The sequence below is a fragment of the Meleagris gallopavo genome, chromosome 1 (assembly GCF_905368555.1).
Source record: "Meleagris gallopavo chromosome 1, MGAL_WU_HG_1.1, whole genome shotgun sequence".
Lineage (NCBI taxonomy): Eukaryota > Metazoa > Chordata > Aves > Galliformes > Phasianidae > Meleagris > Meleagris gallopavo.
The window spans coordinates 104,058,180-104,080,914 of NC_139404.1; the positions used below are offsets into that span (position 1 = coordinate 104,058,180).

At 41.6% G+C, this 22,735-nt stretch overlaps 1 protein-coding gene across 18 annotated transcripts in view; it reads left to right on the plus strand.

The window, feature by feature from the left end:
- The window catches only part of KCNE2 (potassium voltage-gated channel subfamily E regulatory subunit 2), an 89,006-nt gene that overhangs the window by 35,105 nt on the left and 31,166 nt on the right, over window positions 1-22,735 (plus strand). For 2 of the 18 annotated variants that reach the window (XM_085242498.1, XM_085242465.1), the window contains exons 2-6: window positions 13,867-13,993; window positions 14,128-14,268; window positions 15,888-15,999; window positions 16,965-18,668; window positions 19,245-19,429. The exons of 5 other annotated variants lie outside the window; for them this stretch is intronic. Coding sequence is in view for 3 of the 13 variants with exons in the window: in XM_085242440.1 (XP_085098566.1) it covers window positions 6,036-6,128; window positions 13,867-13,993; window positions 14,128-14,268; window positions 15,888-15,928 (402 nt within the window). In the remaining 10 variants the exon portion in view is untranslated. Of the gene's footprint in view, window positions 1-650; window positions 4,838-6,002; window positions 6,129-8,640; window positions 8,769-13,866; window positions 13,994-14,127; window positions 14,269-15,887; window positions 16,000-16,964; window positions 18,669-19,244; window positions 19,430-22,735 lie in introns of those variants that run through there. 11 more of the 18 variants (XM_085242486.1, XM_085242449.1, XM_085242440.1 and 8 more) reach the window with 11 other exon arrangements.

A 22,735-nucleotide genomic window follows, 5' to 3' on the forward strand; every position in this document is an offset into this window, starting at 1 on the left:
AAAAAGAACTTGAGAACAGTGAGTGTATTTGTCCTGTTTTTTTTTTCCTGAGTATTTATTTCTTTATTTTCAGTATACTTTGCAGGTATAAAGGATATTGCTGCTGTTCCTTCTCAGGATTTCTACACATAATTCAGTTGTGAATGCCACTTGACCACAAACCCAGTTAATTTAGATTGGCACGCTTGATCGCAGGATGTTTTATGGGCTGGCAGATAGAGAGCCCTGGCAGATCTGCTATGGAGCTGCAAAGTTCCATACCCAACTGAAACTTTTAATTCAGCACTGTCATTTTTAAATAACAGTGCAACTGCAAAACAAATTGGCAGGTACTTATGAACTGAATACTGCCTGAAGCTATGTCTTTTCATTTTGCTGACCAGTCTCCAGTGTCTGGTCTCCAATTTAGAAAGTGCACAGTAGTTAAAAAGCACTAGTGAAACCTTGTAATGCAGAGTAACTGCATTGTTCACGAAGCAAGAGATGCCTTCTCTGACTTGTTGATTCTCGAAAATTTCTTAGTTTCAAGAAGATAAAGGGCAACATTTAAAAATAAAAAGACTCTGAAGTGTTTATCTATTGTAGTAACCAGTAGAGCACGAATCTTCTTTGCAAAGTTTAAGATTTCTGCCCTAGGTCCTATATGAAGCTTGAAGGAATTTCAGAGTATTAAAGTAGAAGGGCCCTCTTGGGTAACTTACTCCCAGTGCTCTGCTATCTTGGAAAACTACCTTGCATGATCTCTTTCCTGGACACTAAGTGGCACCAGATACACGTGGTCGATCTCCTATAACTCCGCATAATTCTGCTTAATCTGATCTGTGAAGGTCCAGATTTTGTCGTGTGGTTTTGTAAAATACCTTGCTTCTTTACCTATTCTTTTGCATTGCTGCCTCACTAAGCAGCGTAACCAGAAGTTGAAGAGGATTTTTAAAACAAGTAGAGGCATTCAAGTAATCTCACAAAATCCTGCATCACTATTGCATTAAACCCATTAACTGTCAATCAGCTAGCCATCAGTCTATGAACTAATCAGCTTATACTCCCATAAGGCATAGAAGTTGTATGTAATGATATGACCCAACAGTGAAAAATCATGCTCAGGGTTGCTTCACTTGTGTTGTGATGACCCAATGGAGAATACAGCTTTCATAGGTGGGTATCTTCAATTTTTTGTATTGTAGGAAAGACAAAGCACAGAAAGCACCACCAATAGCATCTTCAAAGGCATTTCCATTGCCATAAATCAGGATGTATCTACTAGAAAAGAGAGGCAATCTCCAGACTTTAGCAACTTTCACACAACTTGTGACCATGTGTCATATAATGTGGGCCTGAACCTTACACTGCTTGGTCTTCATTCTCCATTCACGGGATCTACCATGCAATGGGCTGCAGAACAGAGTTCTGACTATCTTAAGTGATAGATTACTGAGGGTCATCTGGAAACTTGACCCTGTCACCCTGCTGGACAGAGAGGAGAGCATAAGGATATTTTCCTGCAAAAATGTTTAAAATACGACACTGACTACTCTAACCCAGGACAGCAAAGGCAAGGATAACACAGAGGGCTGTTAGTTAGCTAAGAGCAGACTAGAACATGTAGAAAACAACATGAGTGTCCTTTCTTCTCAATTCACAGAATGTCTACAACAATGAAGAATCTAATCAGATACAGGATTCTTAAGCATACTTGACATTCCCTAGTATTGGCTGCTGGTATCTATGTTTATTCCTAAAAAGATAATATAAGGTACCTACTCTATTCCAAAACATCCCTTTGTGAATCCATTTTGAGTGTATGTGCCTTCAGGACTACTGATTTTTCAGAATGGCTTTTCTTACTCTGGAAGTCAATTGCTATTAAAATATAAGTTGAGACAATCAGAATCATTACTTCTGCCTCCAGAAGAATGTTCTTCATAGTCACATGGAAAGGAACTGTATTTTAAAGGAGGCAGATACATGGTTTCCCAACATAAAAAATCCATGGGAATAGGAGATACAACAGACAAAAATATTCTTGTCATTATCCTTCAGAAGGACAGAAGAGTTTCTGAGAATATTTGTGCAAGAATTTTTTTGGCTATGTGTGTAGGATGTTGAGGTTTTGGTCACCTGGTGTGTACTTGTCATTTTGCCAGCACTGAAGGAAATATCCGCATACACTTGGAAGTAGCTTCTTCATTAATACAGTTATGCTGGTCTCCATAATCATATAAGTTCATGCAGTATGTTATGACTCTAAGAAAAGTCAAGCAACCCATTGCTTTTTAAGGCAAAATCCTTTGTTTCATGGCTTTCTCAGAAATGTGAATCATCTAGCATTGGGTGAGTCTTTTTGGTCAGTTGTCTCTGCACATTGACCAGTTCAGCTGATTTATGGCCACATGAACTCTTTTTTAAATTTCTGGCTAAGTGCCATAGGAGTTCTAAAACAATCTTAGAGGTTTTGAGTCCCTCTTCTTCTCCTCTAGGGAAGGGAAGCTTGGGTATATGTGGTTATTCTGGGAAAGTCTGTGGTTTTCTTTTCTCTCCCAAGGGGTCAGAGATGTCTTCCAAACCTAGTATTGAGAAAAAGGACCACAATTTTACCTCAGGAAAGAAGATGTAACTTGGAGGCTGATCTGCATTTTCTCTCTCCAAAGATTTTTGAAGTAGAAGATATGAAGGGTAAATATCTGGAATTCTGTCACCTGGACACTTTCTTTACTTCTCAGGGATCTTTCTTGCCAGTGAAATATTAGAAGCTAGCAAAGTCATTCCAATGACCCCATAATGAGTGGGTGGAGGAGGTATGTGAAAATTGAGTGTATTATTTGGAAGCTTTGGATGCTTCTTACTTTCCTGTGTGGAGGAAGAACCTGACATAGTCCTGTTCTATCTATTTTTTTCCCCTTAATTGATTTCAAGAAGATTTATCAATCATTTCTGTCCAAGCAATGTGCTAACACATATAATACAACATGCATTCATTACATTCCCCAAAAAAACACGGTGAAACTTTGAGCTTTGCAATTGTGGAGTTCTCTTGCTCTGTCTAATCATGCAGTGAAGAAATTGCTTGCCTGTGCTTTGAAAATAGCTGTCAAAATGTTGTTGGGACTTCTCAACTAATCAAATTACCTCATACTTTAAATGATTGCTTCTCCTGCTTTGTTGACGCTCTAAGTGTGACATCAAATGACATTACAAAAAGGAGTGAGCATTTCTCAGAAGGTTAATCACTTTGCTAATTTAGGGCTTTAGGGATAATGAAGAGACAGTGCAAACACAGATCAGTTTATTCCAATATAATCTCTTCTATGAAGTGGAGAGCTTGGCCACAGATGAAGAAAGTGAGATACATAAGAAAAGCAATGTATACTCAGATCTTAGCAAAATGCTGTTGTAACTAAGGTTGATAAGCTTAACTGTACATTGGGTCACTGGTTCCCTTCTAGCCTGGTGTTGCAGAAGCTATGAAGGCAGTAGGTAGACAGAAATATTAGCCTTATGCTATCTTAATGCCAAAAAAAAATTGTCTAGCCTGTGATCCCGATCTCTTCCATTCTTAAAATCCAAGGCACTGACCTTCTCAAATACATGACTCATCTGTTGCCAGGAAGGTGAAAGTCCAGCTATTAATGAGTTGCTTTATTGTATACAGTCTTGAAAGCCAGGGCTTTGCAATCAGTTCAGCTGAACGCTTTGGACCTCTTCCCATCACTTGATCCTAATCATGAGTCTGCACCTGGTCCAGCTTTCTATTTGGTACAATATGTTAAAAATTCATTGTTGCACTTCTTTTTTTTTTTTTTTTTCTTTTAATTGACTTTTTCTTCCCCTCTGAGTTAAATGAATGCTTTATAGAATGAAGACCGAACAATGTCAATGGAATGAATTGTGGAGGAGAGCCAGAGGCACCGCTCATATTTAGGAGAAAGTAGGAGTATCCAGCTGTATCCTGCTCACCCACTTTGATGTCTTTGGCTGAAAGAGTGACGCGTGATTCAGACCACCTACTCTCCAGGCCCTGGCTCCCTTGGTGGTCAAAGGAGAGAAGAAATCATGAACCCCACACAGCACACCTGTACCATGCCTCCTGCATCCTCCTTCGCATACTGCACAGGGATCAGGTGTCTGGCAGCTCTGGACACTGTGTGGTTCCATGTGTTTGTCTCTTACTTGATCTTTAGCACTGTAATATGGGCCTGTGTTCAACTGAGGCACCAGGGGACGCAGTTTGAGTGCACCTTGCTGTAAGCACACTGTGTTTCTGTAAACATTTCTGAATAGGAATAGATGATGTGTTTGTTTCATCTACAAGCATTAGGCAGCGTCAGGACATACTCCACTTGGCCTAGAAGGACCAGCTCTGGAGCTGGATATGTTTGGATATGGAGATAAATCCAGGCAGCACATCAACTTTCTTAGATTATCCTAGGCTTTTCATGTTGGTTTGTTTTAAACTCTACTTGTTTTATTTTCTTTTTCAAATGAGAAAGCCATTAAGAGATATGAGGAGAGTCTCAGAAAGCACAGCACTTTAGAGCTGATGGATACTTCACTCGTCAGACTTTGACTTCTGCCTTAAGCATCTCCATGTACTTGTGAGCAGAGTGAATGATGGAAGTTTTATGGACCCCTCGCTACAAGAAAGACATTGAGGCCCTGGAACATTCCAGAAAAGGGCAATAAATCTGTGATGGGTCTGGAGCACGGGTCTGGTGGGAAGTGGCTGAGGGAAATGGAATTATTCAGTCTGGAGAAGAGGAGGCTCAGGGGAGACTTCATCAATCTCTACAAGCACCTGAAAGGAGGTCATGGCAAGGCAATGGTCAGCCTCATCTTCCAGGTAACAGTGATAGGATGAGAGGTAATGTCCTCAAATTGTGCCAGGGGAGGTTCAAGTTGGATATTTGGAAAAATTTCTCAGAAAGAGTGGTGAGGCAGTGACACAGGCTGACCAGGGAGGTGGTAGAGTCACTGTCCCTGGGAGTGTTCAAGAAAAGGGTAAGTGTAGTACTTAGGAACATGGTCAGTGGGCATGGTGAGGATGGGTTGACGGTTGGACTAGGTGATCTCAGAGGTCTTTTCCAAACCTTAATGATTCTATGGTTCTGTTCTATGGTTCTATTTTAAGTTGCTATAACAACTACAGATGCCAAGAAAACCTACAATCAAAGGCAGCTTATCTGCTAGGGCCTGTCCAGCTGCTGGTTATCATCCCTGTTGCATCTGGCTTTTCACAGTACATCTGTTTAGCATAAATAACCTTTTTTTATTGGAGTCCTATGGTACATCCAAACAATGAACAGAAGAAAAAACAGAATCTCTAAATAAATTTTACAATGTCAGTAAGAGCATTCACATTAAGGGAAACTATTTTGATTGAATGCCAGTTCTTAATAAATTGCTATTATTCTGGTGTTTTTACAAAGACCGCAAGGAAAAAAAAAAGAAGAAAAAACCCCACAGAAATTGTTGAAAAATGGAAACACTGAATGTCAATGCTCAATCACTCCTTTTAATACTTCTAGGCTGTTCTTCTAACAAATAAAGTGCCAATATTTTTTTTTCTTTTGGTGTCTATTTGAAAAGCCAGTGCAATAAAACAAGACCATGACTCACCTGGCTGAGCTCCCTTTTCTGAATTCTCCCTGGAAGGCTGTCTTTCAACCCATATTACCAGCCTAGGGTCTGAGCAGGCTTTCTGGAACCTTGGGCTCTCCTGCATAGCTCAAAAATGGCTGTAGTGATTCAGAACCTGCAAGCTCATCCTCCCAAAAGGTGAGCCCTCCTGCTGTTGCTCAGCTGATGTATCACACTAAGAGGCAGCAATATTTCTTAAAGACAGCAGGTTTTACTAAGTATGTCCATGGTTTTCAGCCACAGTTATTGACTCAATTTTCTCAGTGTGATTTCTTAGTAATGGTTTCTTACTGCCCATTAGCCCCTGAGTAACTCTGCTAGTTTGTTCTTGTACTGATCAGGCTATTTTACATTTGCATCTTTCACAGCTCCTGTGAGTGTCACCTGCTTAATTCTTGCCTATGGATATTCTGGGAATCTGCTGGGTTTCCTTGAGATTTCCAAACCTGGAGGAGCCCTTTGCTGGTAAAAGCCATTGGCACCACAAGAGTAGGGTAAGCAGTGTGTGGCTGTGGAAACACAGATGCTTCATCTGGTGTTGGAAAATCAAGTGTTAGGCTGACTGCGACAGATGCTCGGTGAAGGTCATTTCCCAGCAGGCAGGAGCAGGGGAATACTGGAAATAATGCCAGAGGATCACAGAATCACAGTATCATAGAATTGTAGGGGTTAGATGGGACCTCTGGAGAACATCGAGTCCAACCCCCTGCTAAAGCAGGTTCCTTACAGCAGGTCACACAGGAAAATGTCCAGGCGAGTCTTGAATATCTCCAGAGAAGGAGACTCCACAACCTCTCTGGGCAGCCTTTTCCAGCACTCCATCACCCTCAAAATAAAGATGTCTTCCTCATGTTTGTATGGAACTTCCCGTGTCAGATGTGACTCTCACGTTGCAGTGGTGCCATCACTCATCCTTCAACACATTAACTGCAACATTAACTGCAACAAGTAGTTCTTCCTTGCTGGGGAGAATTTGCTGAGCAAAGTGTCTGTGCTTCTCTTTGGTGCATGGCACTGAGTTCTGGGGACATCAGGCATCTGCAGACCAGAGGAAGCTGGGCCTTGCTGCAATGACACAGGCACTGGTAGGCCAGGACACTTTGAGGGGGACCATATTTTTGGAGCTATATCCAGAAAGTCTACAGTCCTACAGAAGAGGCAGTTTTGCCAGTGGGGGATGCTGGCAGAAGAGAGGACTTAACCCCCAAGAGCATTCGGGAGCTGGTGCTCCTGGCCATGGCTGGCTTTCTCTACCACAAGTTCACCCAACCAAGGAAGTGAGCCCTGAGCCTGAACCAACTCTTTTGCTTTTCAGTACACTCAGAAGTGCTTTTGTAATGAGATCAGGCCAGAGCCCAGAGAGCCAGGGGGAATTAGAAGCATTGTATGTGCTCACATGCTTGCTTCATGGGGCAATTTTAATGAGTAATTGATTGCTAATTATTTGCTGCTTTGTGGTGAAACATCATGGTACTTTGATATGGACCAGGAACCGAAAGTTGCAGTTGCGCTTATTTTTGAAAAACATTTGGCCTGCTGATCTGTATGGGGTATTTTGTGCTTTATTAATTTAATGTATTGTCTTGGGTGAGTGTTGATTTACTTGCTGAATTCAAGATCAATTTTAATGAAACTCTTAGTGCGTGCTGCTTTGGGGACACAGGGTGCCATATTATTGGTTTGTTTAGATTGCTTACTGTTTTGTTAGACTTCAATAAGAAAATTTCTGGCATAGTTACAGCTTCCCACTTCCCTACAATTGAGCAGACAACAACAGAGCTTAAACAGACAACAAACTTTATTAAACTCACATGTACATATATAACAAGTACAAACTTTGGAGCAAGCAAGTCTGACCTATTTGCCAACAGCAACAAGAAATATGTTCGTTTTCAACTCCCAAGCCAGGTGCAGTCTGGGAAACAGCAACTGCAGCTAAAGAGTCAGACTGCAAATTAATTTGGAAAATAAAGTGCAGATATCATGGAGGATATTAATACCTTCTCTGTTCTTCACCACTGCTGTGTTCCTCCACCCTTTCTCTTAATGTGCATCTGGGGCAGGTAATAGAAGTCTTGGGAGAAGGACGGGGCAGGGCTCAGAGTACTGAGAAATGTCTTGTGGAGCTCTGTACAATGAGTGCGTGGAGCTGGGATGCTGCTGGACTTTCAGTGTCCTTGGTGTGCAACTAGCCGGGCTCTTCAAGGTGCTGAGGCCTCCGTGAGCACTACAAATCCACCGTGGAAATGTTCAAACCCAGAAAGCTTGCAATGGCATTGCAACCATGACTACCTGTATTGACACAGCAGAAACTCTGGCGTTTGTTTTCATCTTTTCAGCAGGATACGGCTGTGCTCCCTGGGTCCACTGCTGCATGTTTGGAAGAATATCCTGCTCAACAAAGCAGAAGTTAACTAGGACTCTGGAGTTGGTATTGGTTATGCTGGCAGCAGACCAAGGGGAATATTTGCTTTCCAATTGCAGAGGAAACTAAGAGCGGATCCAACTTGAAGGGTGTGTGGTGTGGGAAGACATGCAGAGACATGGGAACAAGGAGACTAGAGAATGCTGTTAGAGAACTTTTCCACTCTTAAAATGCATGGCCATGGTTAGACTTGGTTAGCAGTGAGGCAAATCATGGCATTCTCAGGACTGGAAAGCACCTTTGAGCTGTGCTCACCTTGGATAATGTCACTTGGCCCCTCCAGGCAAGACAAGTGGGTGGTGCTGGCAAGTACAGGAACAACGTTTTTCTTATTCTGCAGGGAAGGCACATACTAACTTGCCATGCTGTCTTTAATTTGATCTTGGATGATACACGAGTCCAACAGTTTAATGTCCCGTGCAAAATAAATAAATAAAAAGCAATTATTATGTTATTTGAGAGGAAAAAGCCATTTGCTTGTTTGTGTTAGCAAAACATAAATTGGCACTTACAGGGTTTAAAGGACCACAGAATTTTCAACAGTATTGGCTCCCACAATGCTGATGTGTTTTTTTTTGCAGAGAGATTTAGTAGCAGGATGAGACAAAAGGATGCACAGCAGGCCTGTAACATCCTTCCTCTCCTGAGTAGTCTCTGTCAAGGCAATGGGTAAACGCCTTCAGAAGAGGACCACACTGAAGTTCTGGTGGTAGGTGAACAGCAGCACTTGCCAAGCAAGGCACCCTATTCAATCTGTTTTCAATGATTTAAAACTGAACTAGAACATGTGAATCCAGGCAGAGACTTGGCATTTAAATTATCCACTTGAGATGACTGAGCTTTTTTAATTATTTTTTTTTAAACAATTTAAAAAATAATAATCCTGAGGGATGCAAAAAGAGTTAGGGCATAGAGATGACATGAAAAGAGTCCTTTCATATGCTGGTTGACATTTCAGTAATTCCTGAAGCAGCATTTTAAATTTCTTTTTAAATGTAGAGCTTTCTTAGCCAAGTTTGCAGCATGAGAAGGCTGGAACTTAATCTTTTCAATGTATGCTGACTTAGAGATAGCTTTTTCTTGTATGTTCACGCTGCTGCTAGTATACACATATCCTCATATGGCATGAAGCCAGGAAATACTAGGGTTAGAAATGTCACAAATAATGAATTAACTGAAACATTTGACTAAGTTATGAACTCACATGATCTTGAATGGAAAGGATATAAGAGGGCTGCGCCAAAAGTAATGCTTCCTATTTTATCTCATTGGCCCATGATGTCTGAGGCAGATGTTGGTGATATGGCAGTAGAGATTTAACCTTCCCACTCACATTCCATTACATTTTGTTGCCATGCAACAAATGGCAGCAGAAGGGCAATCTGACAAAATGACATCTGACATGGAAGTGCATATGAAGCAAAGGTATGTCACTGAATTCCTCCATGTGGAAAAAATGACACCCACTGACATTCACTGACACTTAATGAACATCGATGGAGATCAAACAGTAGATGTGAGCACAGTGAGGGATGAGTGGTGTGTTTCGGCAGTGGTGACAGTGAAGGGAAAGACAAGCCATGTTCCAGATGGCTGTGTACCTGTGTACAAGTATGCAGGCTCTTTTTCATTGCTGGTGAAAATGCACAGCTAATGGTGGTGCCTGTGTTGTCAAATAGTGTTTTGTTTCTGAGAATTTGCTTTATTGAATAGTGTTATTGTATCTGTTTTAGTTTCTATGGGAATAAATAGTAGGTATTACTTTCAGAGTGACCTACATATATAGATAGAAAATTGGAGACTAATATACTTTGTATGTGTTTATACTATAGGATATATACGTAGCATGTGTAAAATTAAATGTGCTTTTACAAGTGTTTACAATAATAACTTCCTTCATGAATAGCAAGATTATAAAGAAATTGGTGCAATTTTTCTTGCTAATCAGCAGATTTGAAATAATAATTAATGTAATGAATATATATTAAAAGCAGAAAGCTGACTTAAGATTAACAGTGTTAACCTGGGCCTTATGAGCTCGGTCTTCATTTCCCTTCACTGTTAGATTCTTCCTGTTTGACTGCTGATTGTGTCAATTCAGCATCTGAGTATCTGACTGCTGGTAAAATTAGTGGCAGGTCATGCTTTTTGTGGGTGCTGCCAGGAAGTGAAGAAGCGAAGAACATTCAAGTGGTTACTCAGAACTGTGGGCTGAGATAGCTACAGAACATTTAGCCTAGAGAAGTTGATGTTCCTGCTCTTCAGACACCTAAATCATTTCCTTTGGCACTAGTGACAATAAAGTCAGCTCTCCAGCACCATCTAACCATTCTACATGCACCTCTCTCCTACGCAGTGTCTCAAAGCAGCTAAGCTCCTCAGCCAAAACCAAAGCTCCTCAATAGGAGTCACTCAGGACTCTAAAGGACTGCCATACATCCGTTATTTTTGTTATTATTTGTGGTTTGTTTTTCCATCTGGATATGCCTCTCTTCTTTTCCCACCTGGAAATGCTGACCTGGCAGGTTCTGATTTTTTCTGAGAGCTTCCAGCTCTCCTGATGTCCTGAAGGTGCTACTTTATTTTGACAATATGATCATAGGATAGATCAGCACAAGAACTCCTTGTGCTATTAATCAAAATCATGGTTTTGTTTTGTTTTGTTTTGTTTTTCCTTGCACTGACTCCGTGAAAGCTGTATAGTGTATCTCTATCACTTCAGGGTAAACTGGATGGATCTAATGCTTACATTCTGCACGTAAGTGCACAGTTGAGCATGCCTTGCTGTCAAGCACTGAGTGGATGTTGAGGCACCTCTGTCTCACATTGATAGCTGTAATACTGGTCAGTGGTCCTGGGTCCTTGTTCAATGCACAGAGCATAGAAAACATCTGGGATATGGGAACAGATGTCCTATTTGTGTTCTGCTTGAGCCCAGGCACACAGCTTTGTTCCTCTGAGACTCATTTAATTTGCTTTCAAGGCCACTTCTCAGAGCCATCTAATTGTCCCCAGACTCTCTGTGAGGATCCTGTATGCCCAGGCACTGGGGTCTCAGCATGGGGGAGCCCACAAACTGTCAGGGCCTCTCAAGGCAAGATGTAACCACAGGAGGCGGCTACATGCCAGGGTTCAGCCATATGCACAGCATGCGCATGCTGTGCCAAGTGTGCCTTGTGATCAAGTATGAAAATGCCCCCATCCTTGGCTTTCTCCTTTTCTCTACAGTGGAGTGCCCTTTTGTCTTGGAGGCTGCAGCTCTAAGTCCAAGCCCACCCAAAGGTCCCATCAGTAAGCTGGGTGGTCAGAGCCACTTACAAGAGTCATTGTTTGGTTCTGCTCACATGCTTTAAGCTCCAAGTCTATTCTTCTTCTCCTTATCTGATCACAGTCCCCCGCTGGTGCTGTTTGTGCCACATATAAATTTAGAGAAAATAAACAATTTGCTTTGTTGAAAAGCAACCCATAATAGACTCATTGCCTCTTCCTCTTTCAATCTGCACTTGCTCACAGTGCCCTCCTGGCCTCTCCATGCTTTCTGCTCCATCAGCACGATGTCCCCTCTACTCAGCTCTTGTAAAGCCCCATCTGCAGTACTGTGAGCAGGCCTGGGGCCCCCAGTACAGGAAGGATGTGGAGCTCTTAGAGCGGGTCCAGAGGAGAGCCACTAAGATAATCAGTGGGCTGGAGCATCTCTCCTATGAAGAAAGGTTGAGGGAACTGGGCTATTTAGCTTGGAGAAGAGAACACTCCAGAGAGACCTCATTGTGGCTTTCCAGTACTTGAAGGGAGCCTATAGACTGGAGGGGGAACAGCTGTTCGTGAGGGTGGATAGTGATAGGATAAGGGGAAATGGTTTTAAACTGAAACAGAGGAGGTTTAGGTTAGATATTAAGAGGAAGTTTTTCACACAGAGGGTGGTGACGCACTGGAACAGGTTGCCCAAGGAGGCTATGGATGCCCCATCCCTGGAGGCATTCAAGGCCAGGCTGGATGTGGCTCTGGGCAGCCTGGTCTGGTGGTTGGCGACCCTGCACATAGTAGGGGGGTTGAAACTGGATGATCATTGTGGTCTTTTTCAACCCAGGCCGTTCTGTGATTCTATGATATGATTCTATGAGCAAGCATCTTCATTTTTATCTGCTTTTAAGACCCACTGTTGCTCTCACCAACATCAATGCACAGGGGGAGAGCAGAAGAATGTACTTCATGGCTATGATGCAGCAATGTGCTGAGAGGAGATGCTCAGATTGCTGTGGTGTGCCAGCAAGATGCTGGCAGCTGCACATCATTCAGCAAAGCAAGTAGCCCTGCCAGCATTCAGCTATACTACCAGTGCTGTAACATGAGGTTATTGTCGCAAGAGTTTGTAGTAGCCATATGCCCTCAGATTCAGCTTCCTGTCAGACTCACCTCTCTGCTTTCACAGAAATAAAGAATCACTAAGGCTGGAAAGTCCAGCCATCAGCCCACCCCCACCATGCCCACTACCCACGTCCCTCAGTGCCACACGGCTCTTGAATTCCATTGTGCATGGCAAGCTGGATAGATGTGGCTCAGCTGTTTTTCTCTTATTTGACCAAGTTACATCCCAGTCATAGCTAACTGGGAAAGCTCAGCTCATTTAGCTCCCATGGACATAACCTTTGAATGTTGTCCATGTGAGCTTGAAACATCAGTGAATTTTGTTTAATAGGGAAACAAGAGAAGGGATTGACTAAAGCACTTTTTATCCCCTGTTTGCAAATGCACATACACCGGTGAGTTGAAACTGGATTGGGATTGGCTCCTCTTTGTCCCTGTCCCCATCCACATCCCCTACAGCCCCTGATTCCTGCAGAAAGTCTCTTTGTTGGCATGCCAACCGTTGTTTCCCAGCACACTTCCCTTAGAAATCCCTGCTAAGTGCATATTGTTGTTGTCTCTCAAAGAAGATATGAGTGTGGAAATGGGCAGTTATGTGGAAAGCATATGTGCACAGCAACTCATTAGCTAGGGCTTTTTTCAAAGAATTTCAGCTTTATCTTTGGTTTCTTCATCTAGAGGAAAGCTCAAAGGAAGGCACAGAGAATGAGAAGAGTGTAAAAGGTGGGGAGACTTTGTGCTGCATTGAGGAATCCTCTATGACTTGCTTGTTGTGTGAGCCCATCAGATGGAAAGGGGGAATAAACAAAAGAATTTTCTTCTCAGCATGTGCTGGGACCCAGCACTGCAAATAAATTCATTGTTTAGTTGAAGTCGGTGTTTTGGTTTCTCCCTTCCTTTGTGAGATGCTGTAGAGGAAGCAGATTAAAGATTGCCAGTTTTCTGGCAAAATATACTGGTGGCATCGGAATGACTTCATTATAGTCTCTAAATGAGCTAACAGACTAATAATGTGTTCAGGAAAAAATACACATTATGAACATGCACACAGGTGTAGACTTAACCCTTTCTTTGGCATCCTTTACTTTGAATCCAGCTACTGCTGCTTACGCCACAATTCAGTGCTCTGCTAGCTGCCCAGTAAAGGATTTAATTCAACAGCTGCGTGCCAACTAATTGCAGCTGTATTTTCTTTCAAGTTCATCTACAATGCAAAGAAGATGGTAACTGTTTGTTTGCTTGTTTGCTTGCCTGGTTGTGGCTGGGAATGCTGCTGCTAGGTGGAAATGCCAGCACAGTGATACAGAGGCTCTGAGAGGCCATACAACTCAAATATTTTATTTAAAACACCTTCAGAAGTGATTTATACCTCACACCTCAAGCATTTATGTAATGCTTGAGGTTTTCTGGGTGTATTAACAATAATGATATTGTGTTTCCAGAATGAACCTGTGGAAACCCTGGATGCCCTGCATGTGCTCAACAAACCCAAAATTTTCAGAACGTGTGGGACTTTTACTGTGTGTGAAGACCAACTATCAAGTACTTGTTCAGGCATCTGTGATATGGGTGAGAAAACTGAGCTGTACCTGTCAGGTCACTGTCCTGCATAAAGATAGATGATAGCCAGGTACCTGTGTTGTATGGTAGAGTATACTCATACAGTGAGAATATCTGTGATGTCTGTCAACTTCGCTACTCAGGTCTCACTGCATCTGCCAGAGGTCCAGAAACCCAAACAAACATAGGAAGTCCTGAAAATGTCCTGAAATATCCTAAAAATAGGAAGAATTTCCAGACAGAAGAAGAGCAGAGATTCAGGAAAACACGTGAGCGTTTTTATTGTAAGCTATCTTTAATGTACAGACATTGCTATTCTGTGCCATGAATTTTTGAACTTATAAATCCTGCTTTCTAGTGGGATGTATCCAGAGACTGACTTTGGTATGTAGGAAGGTGCAATGTATGATGGAAGCTCTTATCTCGTTGCAATCATTTATGTGGCCTCTCCTGTCTCATATGATGTTTAACAGAGGGCGTTTTCATACTGCAGCCCATGGATAGTGTGGTCAAGGCAAAGACTCTTCAAGGGTCTCAGCCTTCTGCTTGCCCTCTATTTTCATGAACTGTGTAGGAGTGTTGTGAGCTTGATCTACACTGCTTTACCATGCTCTCTGCTGTCCTTGCCAGAACTGGTGACTCTATGCAGATGTATGTGTAAGACAAGACATCCGGGATTGGTTTATAAACAGTATATAATGAGCACTTCTTCTGTAAAACAAGCTATTGTTTATGTAGGACTGCATCACCACTGCATCTTATTTTTAGGGTTTCTGTGAGAAGTGGGCAGTTGCCTTCAGCAAGCACATAAGGAGACTGGCTTTTTAGTGAAAAATAGAAAACAGATAGAGAAGCTTTTTGATTGAGGGTGAAATAAAAGCTATGAGTAGCTATTATCCAGATCTCCTATTCCTCTGAGTTTGCAATAAAGCAGTCTCAGGGGTGTTAAAAGCTGTTGAGCTGGCACGAATGATTCTTCAGGTAGCATTCTGTTTAAGCCTTCACTCCTTTCAAGCTATTTTCTTGCTTTAAAACTGCTTTATAATGCATGTAGTTTAGGAGCTATTTGTAACAAGCAGAGAACTCAGGCTGCATGCAGGTGCCATTCTTGATTCAACAAAGTCACCTTAGAAGAACATATGGATTTTCTATGGAGGTGCAAGGGGATTCTTTAAAAGGAACTCTGTTAAAGCAGATGATGTGCCTAAAAAGCAGAGAATCATTTTCTGCTGCCATTGAACACACTCAGGCCATTTCAGACATATTCAGGTATCTGGCAATCTGAGGTCACATGGAAAATGGTGACCCATATGCTTTAGTTAATCACTAAAATGGTTGGGAGCAAGCCTGAATGTAAGTGGCCCATAGGCTGGACTGATTTTACAGAGGTAGCCCAAACTCATACCAGACAGAAGCCTGGCTGCAAAGACTGAGTCCGTAGCCACTGATTGTTCACTTGTTTTTCCTATTTGCTGCCAGGTCTTGAAAACGTTGGTGGTGAGATCTTGTTCTCAGTTCACGATTGCAACGTGGGTGCGTTGCAGACTTGATGGCTCACATCTTCCTTTTTTTCTGATATTTTTCCCCGAACTGAAGAGGAAAAATATAGCACACAATGCATCAGCTTCGTGTTCCAATACTGTGAATGTTTCATGGAGATGAGCCAGCTTTGTTCCCAGTGGCATTCTTGAATAGGATTTGGATGCAGAATGTTCCTATAGGAGCAACTAATATGTCACCTAGAAAAGCAGCTGGTTTGCATACAGTCTCAGCTACTGAGCAATTTAATACCAGAAGTAAAGAGCATGACACCCCTAAAGTGTCTTGCATTCATGCTAGGATAAGGCGTAACAGCAGTTGACTTTGCATGGTCTTACCACCTTTCTGTTTGTCTACTCTAAAGGTAAAACCTGTCATCAGCATGGACAACGTATTCATCAGTGAACATTTATTGACAGGAAAACAATAGAAGGAACTGAACACTTTCCAAAAACAATAAGTGGGCTATACAGAAGGTATATTTGATGGCTAAAATTCCACTTGTTACTGTGCAACACCCCTTGTAAGGATACAACACCCAGCAGAAGTATGCAGGAGTTAGTGGGAACAAGATTGAGCATGTGGGAGAAAATAAAATGATCTTGTAACAAGCTATAATGCAATCCTAACTCCTTTGATGGTGATGCATAAACTTCCACTAATTCTGAATAAGTTTGGTAGAAGCCTCGAGCAAGTACAAGATAAGCAGTACGGGGAATCCAGGTTTTAGCAATAAAAAACTATTTTCTTGGAACTGGAATTCCTTTTGGGAAAGGCTTCTTATTGGTTTTGTGGTTTAACACCAATAGGCATTAGATGGAAATGATTTCATCCTTGTTGGACTACTGTAGAAATGAAAAACATTATTCATACAGATGAGGATAGTACAGATACTCAAACACAATTACACGCTTCTACTGAGATGAAAAAAAACAGAAGTGACCTGAATTAATATTGTGAGTGTTAGGAGGGAATGAAGGAAAGCGAGAAAGCTGAAAGAAGATCTAGATGTACAAAAGGGAATATACTTTATAGGGTATGGTTTAAGAAAGAAGTGAAGAACCCAGTGAAACCTAGCAGAGGACTGGGAAGATGGCTGGTGAGGGGAAGTCTCAGAAAAGATTCAAAAGGAAAAGAGAAACTGAAACATTGTTTGGAGAATGTAGGACATCTGTGACAGTTCCCTGCTGATTATACACTGTTAAAAATGGCAAGTCACTGGCTGCTTTCTACTGATAATTTGATATTTAGAGGAGATTTTGTCTCTCTCTTTTTCTGCCTCCCTTGGACTGGCAGAACTCTGTAATAAAGTCACAGGATGTCCTTTTAAAGAAAACAAAGACTGAGGGCTTTTTGTTTTTTGTTGTTGTTGTTGTTTTCCTGGGTTGTTTATTTATTTATTTATTTATTTATTTATTTATTTATTTATTTATTTTTCCAGAAAGAGCCTAGAGTTGACCTAAGGCTGTTCCCGGTGAAGTCAGTGGTGAAGCTCCTACCAACATTTCATTAGAAAATGCTTCTAGTGTCATGGAGGCTTTTTGAAAACTCTGCTTGCAAGACAAACCAAGAGCAAACAATACAAAATGGATCCTGAAGATGAATTAGTTTGTCACCTTTTCTGGGACAGAAATGATAGGACACGTATGCAGAGTCTTCACTCAGAGTTTCAGAGTCTTTCAGAGTTTTCTGATGTTTTCTGATCAATGGAACCCGACAATTTTTTTAACGTAGATAAAACAGCATATATGTACTGTCAGCTGTGCTTCCCAGTCACTTTTCCCAGATCCCTTGTAAGCACTTCACACGCTGTTACTGGCCTTAGACCAGAGAATGACCAGCACTAATACAGAGACTCTCTTAGATGGCTTTTGCCCTTAGGCAGAGTAAATCCACAGTGAAAGTAAGTGATATCCACTGCCCCAGACAAGTGAGAAGTTAAACAGGCAAGACATAGGAAACAGGTACAAAGAAGGAGGGCACTGTGAACTCCTTTACTTGAACTCCTTTACTTGGAAATATTTGAAGCAACACCACAACACTAAGTCAATGACTTGTACATTTTTTTACATCCAGAAACTGTCAAGAATGCAGTCCAACATGCCTGAATGCAACTAGGTCATTCTATAAATAAATTGTTCATGGGATCTTGATTTGCCTATTTGTGTAAATACATACCTGTTTCATATAAGTGTTGGAAATAAGTCATTAATTTATGCTGATAGAACACTCTGAAGGTCCGAAACATTGTACGTGGTTCATATTACTGTCATAATGGATCAGGTCCTTCAGATCTGGTACATTAGTTGGCTTTGAGCAGGTGTGGAAATGCTGTATATACCATTGCTAAAGGTACTACAGTCATTGTTTTCAGATACTTAGAGGGTACATACACTGGATCACTTTCCATTGTGTTTAGACCCAACCTTGACTTCAAGTGTACAGACTGTCTGCTCGTGCAGCTCAAGAACATGGAACTTGAGGTCCTAGATCCAGTTGAGTGTTTTACGTTTTATTATACACGATAAATCAAATGATGGGTATGTGCATTTCAGGCTATTGGCAGGGCAAGATAATAGGGCACACTGCTGATTCATGCTGAGTCAGAACCTCCACATCCCTTTCTGTGAGGCTGTTCTCCAGCCTCTCATCCCTCAGTCTGTACAGATATCCAGAACCGAGCTATCCAAGGTTCAGAATCTAGCATTTGCTCTTGTTAAACTTCATGCAGTTGATGAGTGCTCAAGTGCTCCTATTTGTCATGGTCTTTCTGCCAAACCTCTGCCCCTGGAGAGGGAGCCAGCAGCTCCTCTTCATTAATATCATCTGCAAACTTACTTAGTATACATTTAAGTCCTGCATTCAGGTCATTTATGAAGATATTGAAGAGAACTAGCCCTAAAGTGGAGTCCTGCAAAGCCCCACCAGTGACTGCCAGCCTGATGTAACCCTATTTACTACAACCCTTTGAGATTAACTTATCAGCCAACTGTTCACTAATCGTATTACGTATCTATCTAGCTGCATGCTGGACATTTTGTCCAAAAGAATCCTCACTTCTTTAAGGTCTAATTCAAGAGCTTTATGTGGCAAAATGAAAAACATTTCTCCTAGAACAGTTGCAGTATGGACTTCAGATCAAATGGTAAGACATGCTGCTTTAATCCCTTATGCCTGCCTCCTTTAACCCCATGTATTTCCAACTTACTGTGAGGTTTTCTCATGGCTTGTTCCAGGAGTTTTCAAGCCCATTCACCTCCCAGATGACAAATTTTCTTATTCAAATACTTGGGATTGCAGTCACCATGACGCCAATGTCTTCTTTTTTTTTACTTTGCATGTTCTTACACTGTACTGCTGTTTTCATTTCCTGCTCTCTTCTGAACCTCCTGTGTTCGACTTATACCCCAAGGTGCTCTGCCAGGTAGTGCTGTTCTTTCCCAGATTATGATTTCATCAAGGCTGGCAGCTGCCTCCTCCTAGAAAGTCAAGATGCCACCTATTAACTGAGTGACAGTAACTTCTTCCCATGTGAGGTCACAGGGTGTTGATCCAGCTGAGATCAGGTCTTATTAGGAAGCCAGGAGACTGAGCATTGTCATATGACTAAGAACCAGTGACTTCTTATTTAGAGCATTCTATGAACCTAGAATTTGCCCCCACACCAGCCATGATAACCACCCTGTGGGCTTCTCTCTAATGTTGCATACTCCTTTTTCAGGTATGAGGATCTCCAGTTGTTTTGCCAGGAGCCAACCACTTGAGATCACCCCAGAAACCGATACCTTATTTAAAGACTCTCCAGTGGGATTCCTCTGGATGAATGCCGGGGACTGTTTCTGATAGGAGAGTGTCTGTTTTGGAGGGTGGGGTGCTTCTGGCTTCATTTTCCCTTGAAGTTTTCAGGTTAGTGCTTGCACACAGTGAGAAGCTTGAGATGAGATCTCATCCACAGTTGTTCATTTTACAATTCTATTTAAAAAAATAACATGGGGGAATTTTCTAGATTCCATCCAATCCATAATAACTTTTGAAAAGTTAATTTGCTGCAGCTGCTTTATAACTTCTCCTAAGGCCACAACTCAACATGATTACACAACCGCAGTAACTTTTATGGCTGAGTGGAAACACTATCTTGGTTTTGTTGTTCTACAAAAGCCAATATTTGGTTTAAAGATTCCCTTGGATTTTAAATCCACTTTGCAAGGAAATCTCACTCACCACCAGTATTTTGAGATACTTCACCTGCTTTCGTACTTGCTTCTTACCGCATATTCACTAGGTCTAATGCATATCGGAAACAGTGACAGTCCTCCTTCCTCCAGGGGAAGTTTCTGAACATAAATTATGTCATATTCGTATCTTTTGTTAGGCTGTACTGTGCAGGTCTTTATGGGGACTCAGCTTATGTACTTCATTCCTTCTTCCTGATAACCCCCTCCTGTGTGAGAACAGTGTCAAACATAGCATGCAGCTGGCCGGCCCCTGGGTATGCTAATAAAAGTTCTGCTTCTCCAATCATCCAGCTTTGCCCGAGGAGTCTGTCAGCAAAAATAAAAAGGATATTTCTATTTAAATACCATACAGTGCCTGCACATTGGAAATATTTTTACCGTGGTAGCATACATGCCACTACCAATAATGGTGTATTGTTGTTATATGTTGGCTGTTAAAATTCAGCCAGCACTAAAAATTGCCATAGAAAGTCCTAGTCTAGAACGTATTTGTTTGTTTTGACAGGTTATTTGAAACAGGGAGTGAAAAATAATTAGTGGTTTGGGACTTCCACCTTGCATTTTTTCTGTTTAAAAAGGTCTTAGATTATATTTGATGGTGATTGGATCTTAACAGAAGGCTTACATCCTGGGAAGGAGTGGGACTGAAGAACTAGCAGGCAAATTTTGGGGTTCCTTTTTTTAGGAAAAAAAATGCTATTTCATTTTCAGGGTGAGAACAACTGCTACTTTCTGCCCAGCAAGTGTTGAGTTTACACCACTAAAAATACAAAAGGGATATTCAATGACAATTCAAAAATCAAGTATAATTACAGAGGCATAATAAACATTAGTACTAACAGTCATTTTTGCATTTCTCTGTTTGGATAAGGAATTAAAACATTTCCACCTATAACGTACTGAGCCTCTGAAAGGCCTCAAGCGATCCAATTGTGCTCCAGGGTCCTCTTCATTCGTAGGTGGAAGTTATTGGCTCAGAGAGATGAATCCCCATATGGTCAGCCTTCTAACTGAAGGCAGACACCTAAATTTGTGCATAGATAATTGGTCCGACAGCCAGAGAACACAGTGCTCTTCCCTTGATTCAATAGGAAGTTTGGCTGGCTGTATAACATGGCCATAAAGGTGTCAAACTGGAGACATATAGGCCAAAGATTTTATTTTTAAATGGCTGCTGAAAATAAGGGTCCTAAATCTATACTTAGACAAACAAACAAACACCTGATTTTCAAGCTGCTGAGCACCCAGTGGCTTGGCCACAGGTTTGAATACTTTGGCTTACGTGACATGTCCAAAGCCACACAGGAAATCTGCTGCAATTCCAGGAATAGAGCAAAGATCCTGTGCTTTAACCACAAGTTGGCTATGTTTTATTTGTCAGCAGTCATTCCCACAAGGAGACTAAACCAGGGATCTCACTGCATCTAAAGTCAGCAGGATTACCTACTAGCAATGTAGCTAAAAGATATTCCTTGTTCTCTAAGCAGTAAGCTGTGTAGGGGACCCTGGAACAGCAGCTTGGTGCTTTGAAGAATCTGACTTCTTAGGACACACAGAAGTAGGCATCAGGAATAAAGGACAGTATGTCTGCGTCTGTGTCATCTGCATTTCAGGCTACTGCATGGGTAGAAACTGCAGATTGGAAAAGCTACTGTAAGTGAGAAGGAGAGCAGTAGGCATTGCCCTTTACTTTGCTTTAAAAAGCTGCCTCTGTGGTATGCAACAGGACAGAAGCTCCACTATGCAAAGCTCATTCTTTTTTTGATCAAGGCACATGAAGGTAGCAATCTAATCCTACTTGTGGAAATGAGTACATAGGACATTGCTCATGTCCCCTATCTCATATGACTGCAGAACCAGTATCAGTCCCTGTGTTGCTCTCTGACTCTGAGTCTGTTCTGTTTGCGTACACATGGCAGCAGAGGTGGACTTTTGACTCCCTAAAGCAGAAGAGTTTGAAGGTCAGTGGCTGGAGCTGGAGCCCACATTCTTCTTTCAGTGAGCTGCATGCAGAAGTAGAAAGCACATCACAGGCCAGGTATCAAACAAACAGCCCAAGTGTGGTTTCTCCAAGAAGGGCATGAGACAGGTTGACCAGAGAGGCAGTGGATGCCCCATCCCTGTAGACACTGAAGGTCAGGCTGGTCGCGGCTCTGAGCACCTGACGGAGCTGTAGGTGTCCCTGCTCATTGCAGGGGAGTTGGACCAGATGGCCTTTAAGGGCCCTTTCCAACTCAAATGGTTCTGCGATTCTACGATTCTATGAGTAGTCCATTTAGCATGGATGAGAAGTGTGCTCTAAGCCAGCCTGTGAGTCCAACTTTGCAATACAGGGATGATCTCCACTGCCATCATGCCACCAATCTGTGAATGCTGAATGATACCGCATATACTGAGACCAGTAGAATCCTAAGTCTAAACTGATGGAACTCAGGATTCAGTGATGCAGTACTGCTTTATATTATCAGGGAATTACTCTTTTTTTTTTTTTTTTTTTTAATGAAAGAACCAATTGCTGTCTCTCTGATTACACTTAACTATATTTCCCGTAAGTACCAGAAAGGACTTGAAAATCTGTTTTTGCACATTGTAGTTTATGCCTATTAGTATGAACTATTTTATATGGAGCTGTTTAGCAAGTGAGAATGTGCCGCAGGAAAAAGGCACTGATCGATAGCTTTTATAAAGAAAATGTTGAGGCTCTCTTCACAGTATATGCATTTGTATAATGCTAGACGGTGGTTTCCAAATGACATCTTAAGTAATTCCTAACTCAAGTAAGATAACAAAAGGGGCTGTGTTGCAGTCAAATTACTATAACTAAAATCTTCTAAACATTATATTTATATACTTATTGCTAAACCAGTAACCAGACAATTACAAATTACAAAGTAGACAATGTTCAAACATTCATTACCATAGTTCTTATATCAACGCAAACTGCAACATTCCTCTTAGACACATGCCAAATGTGTGA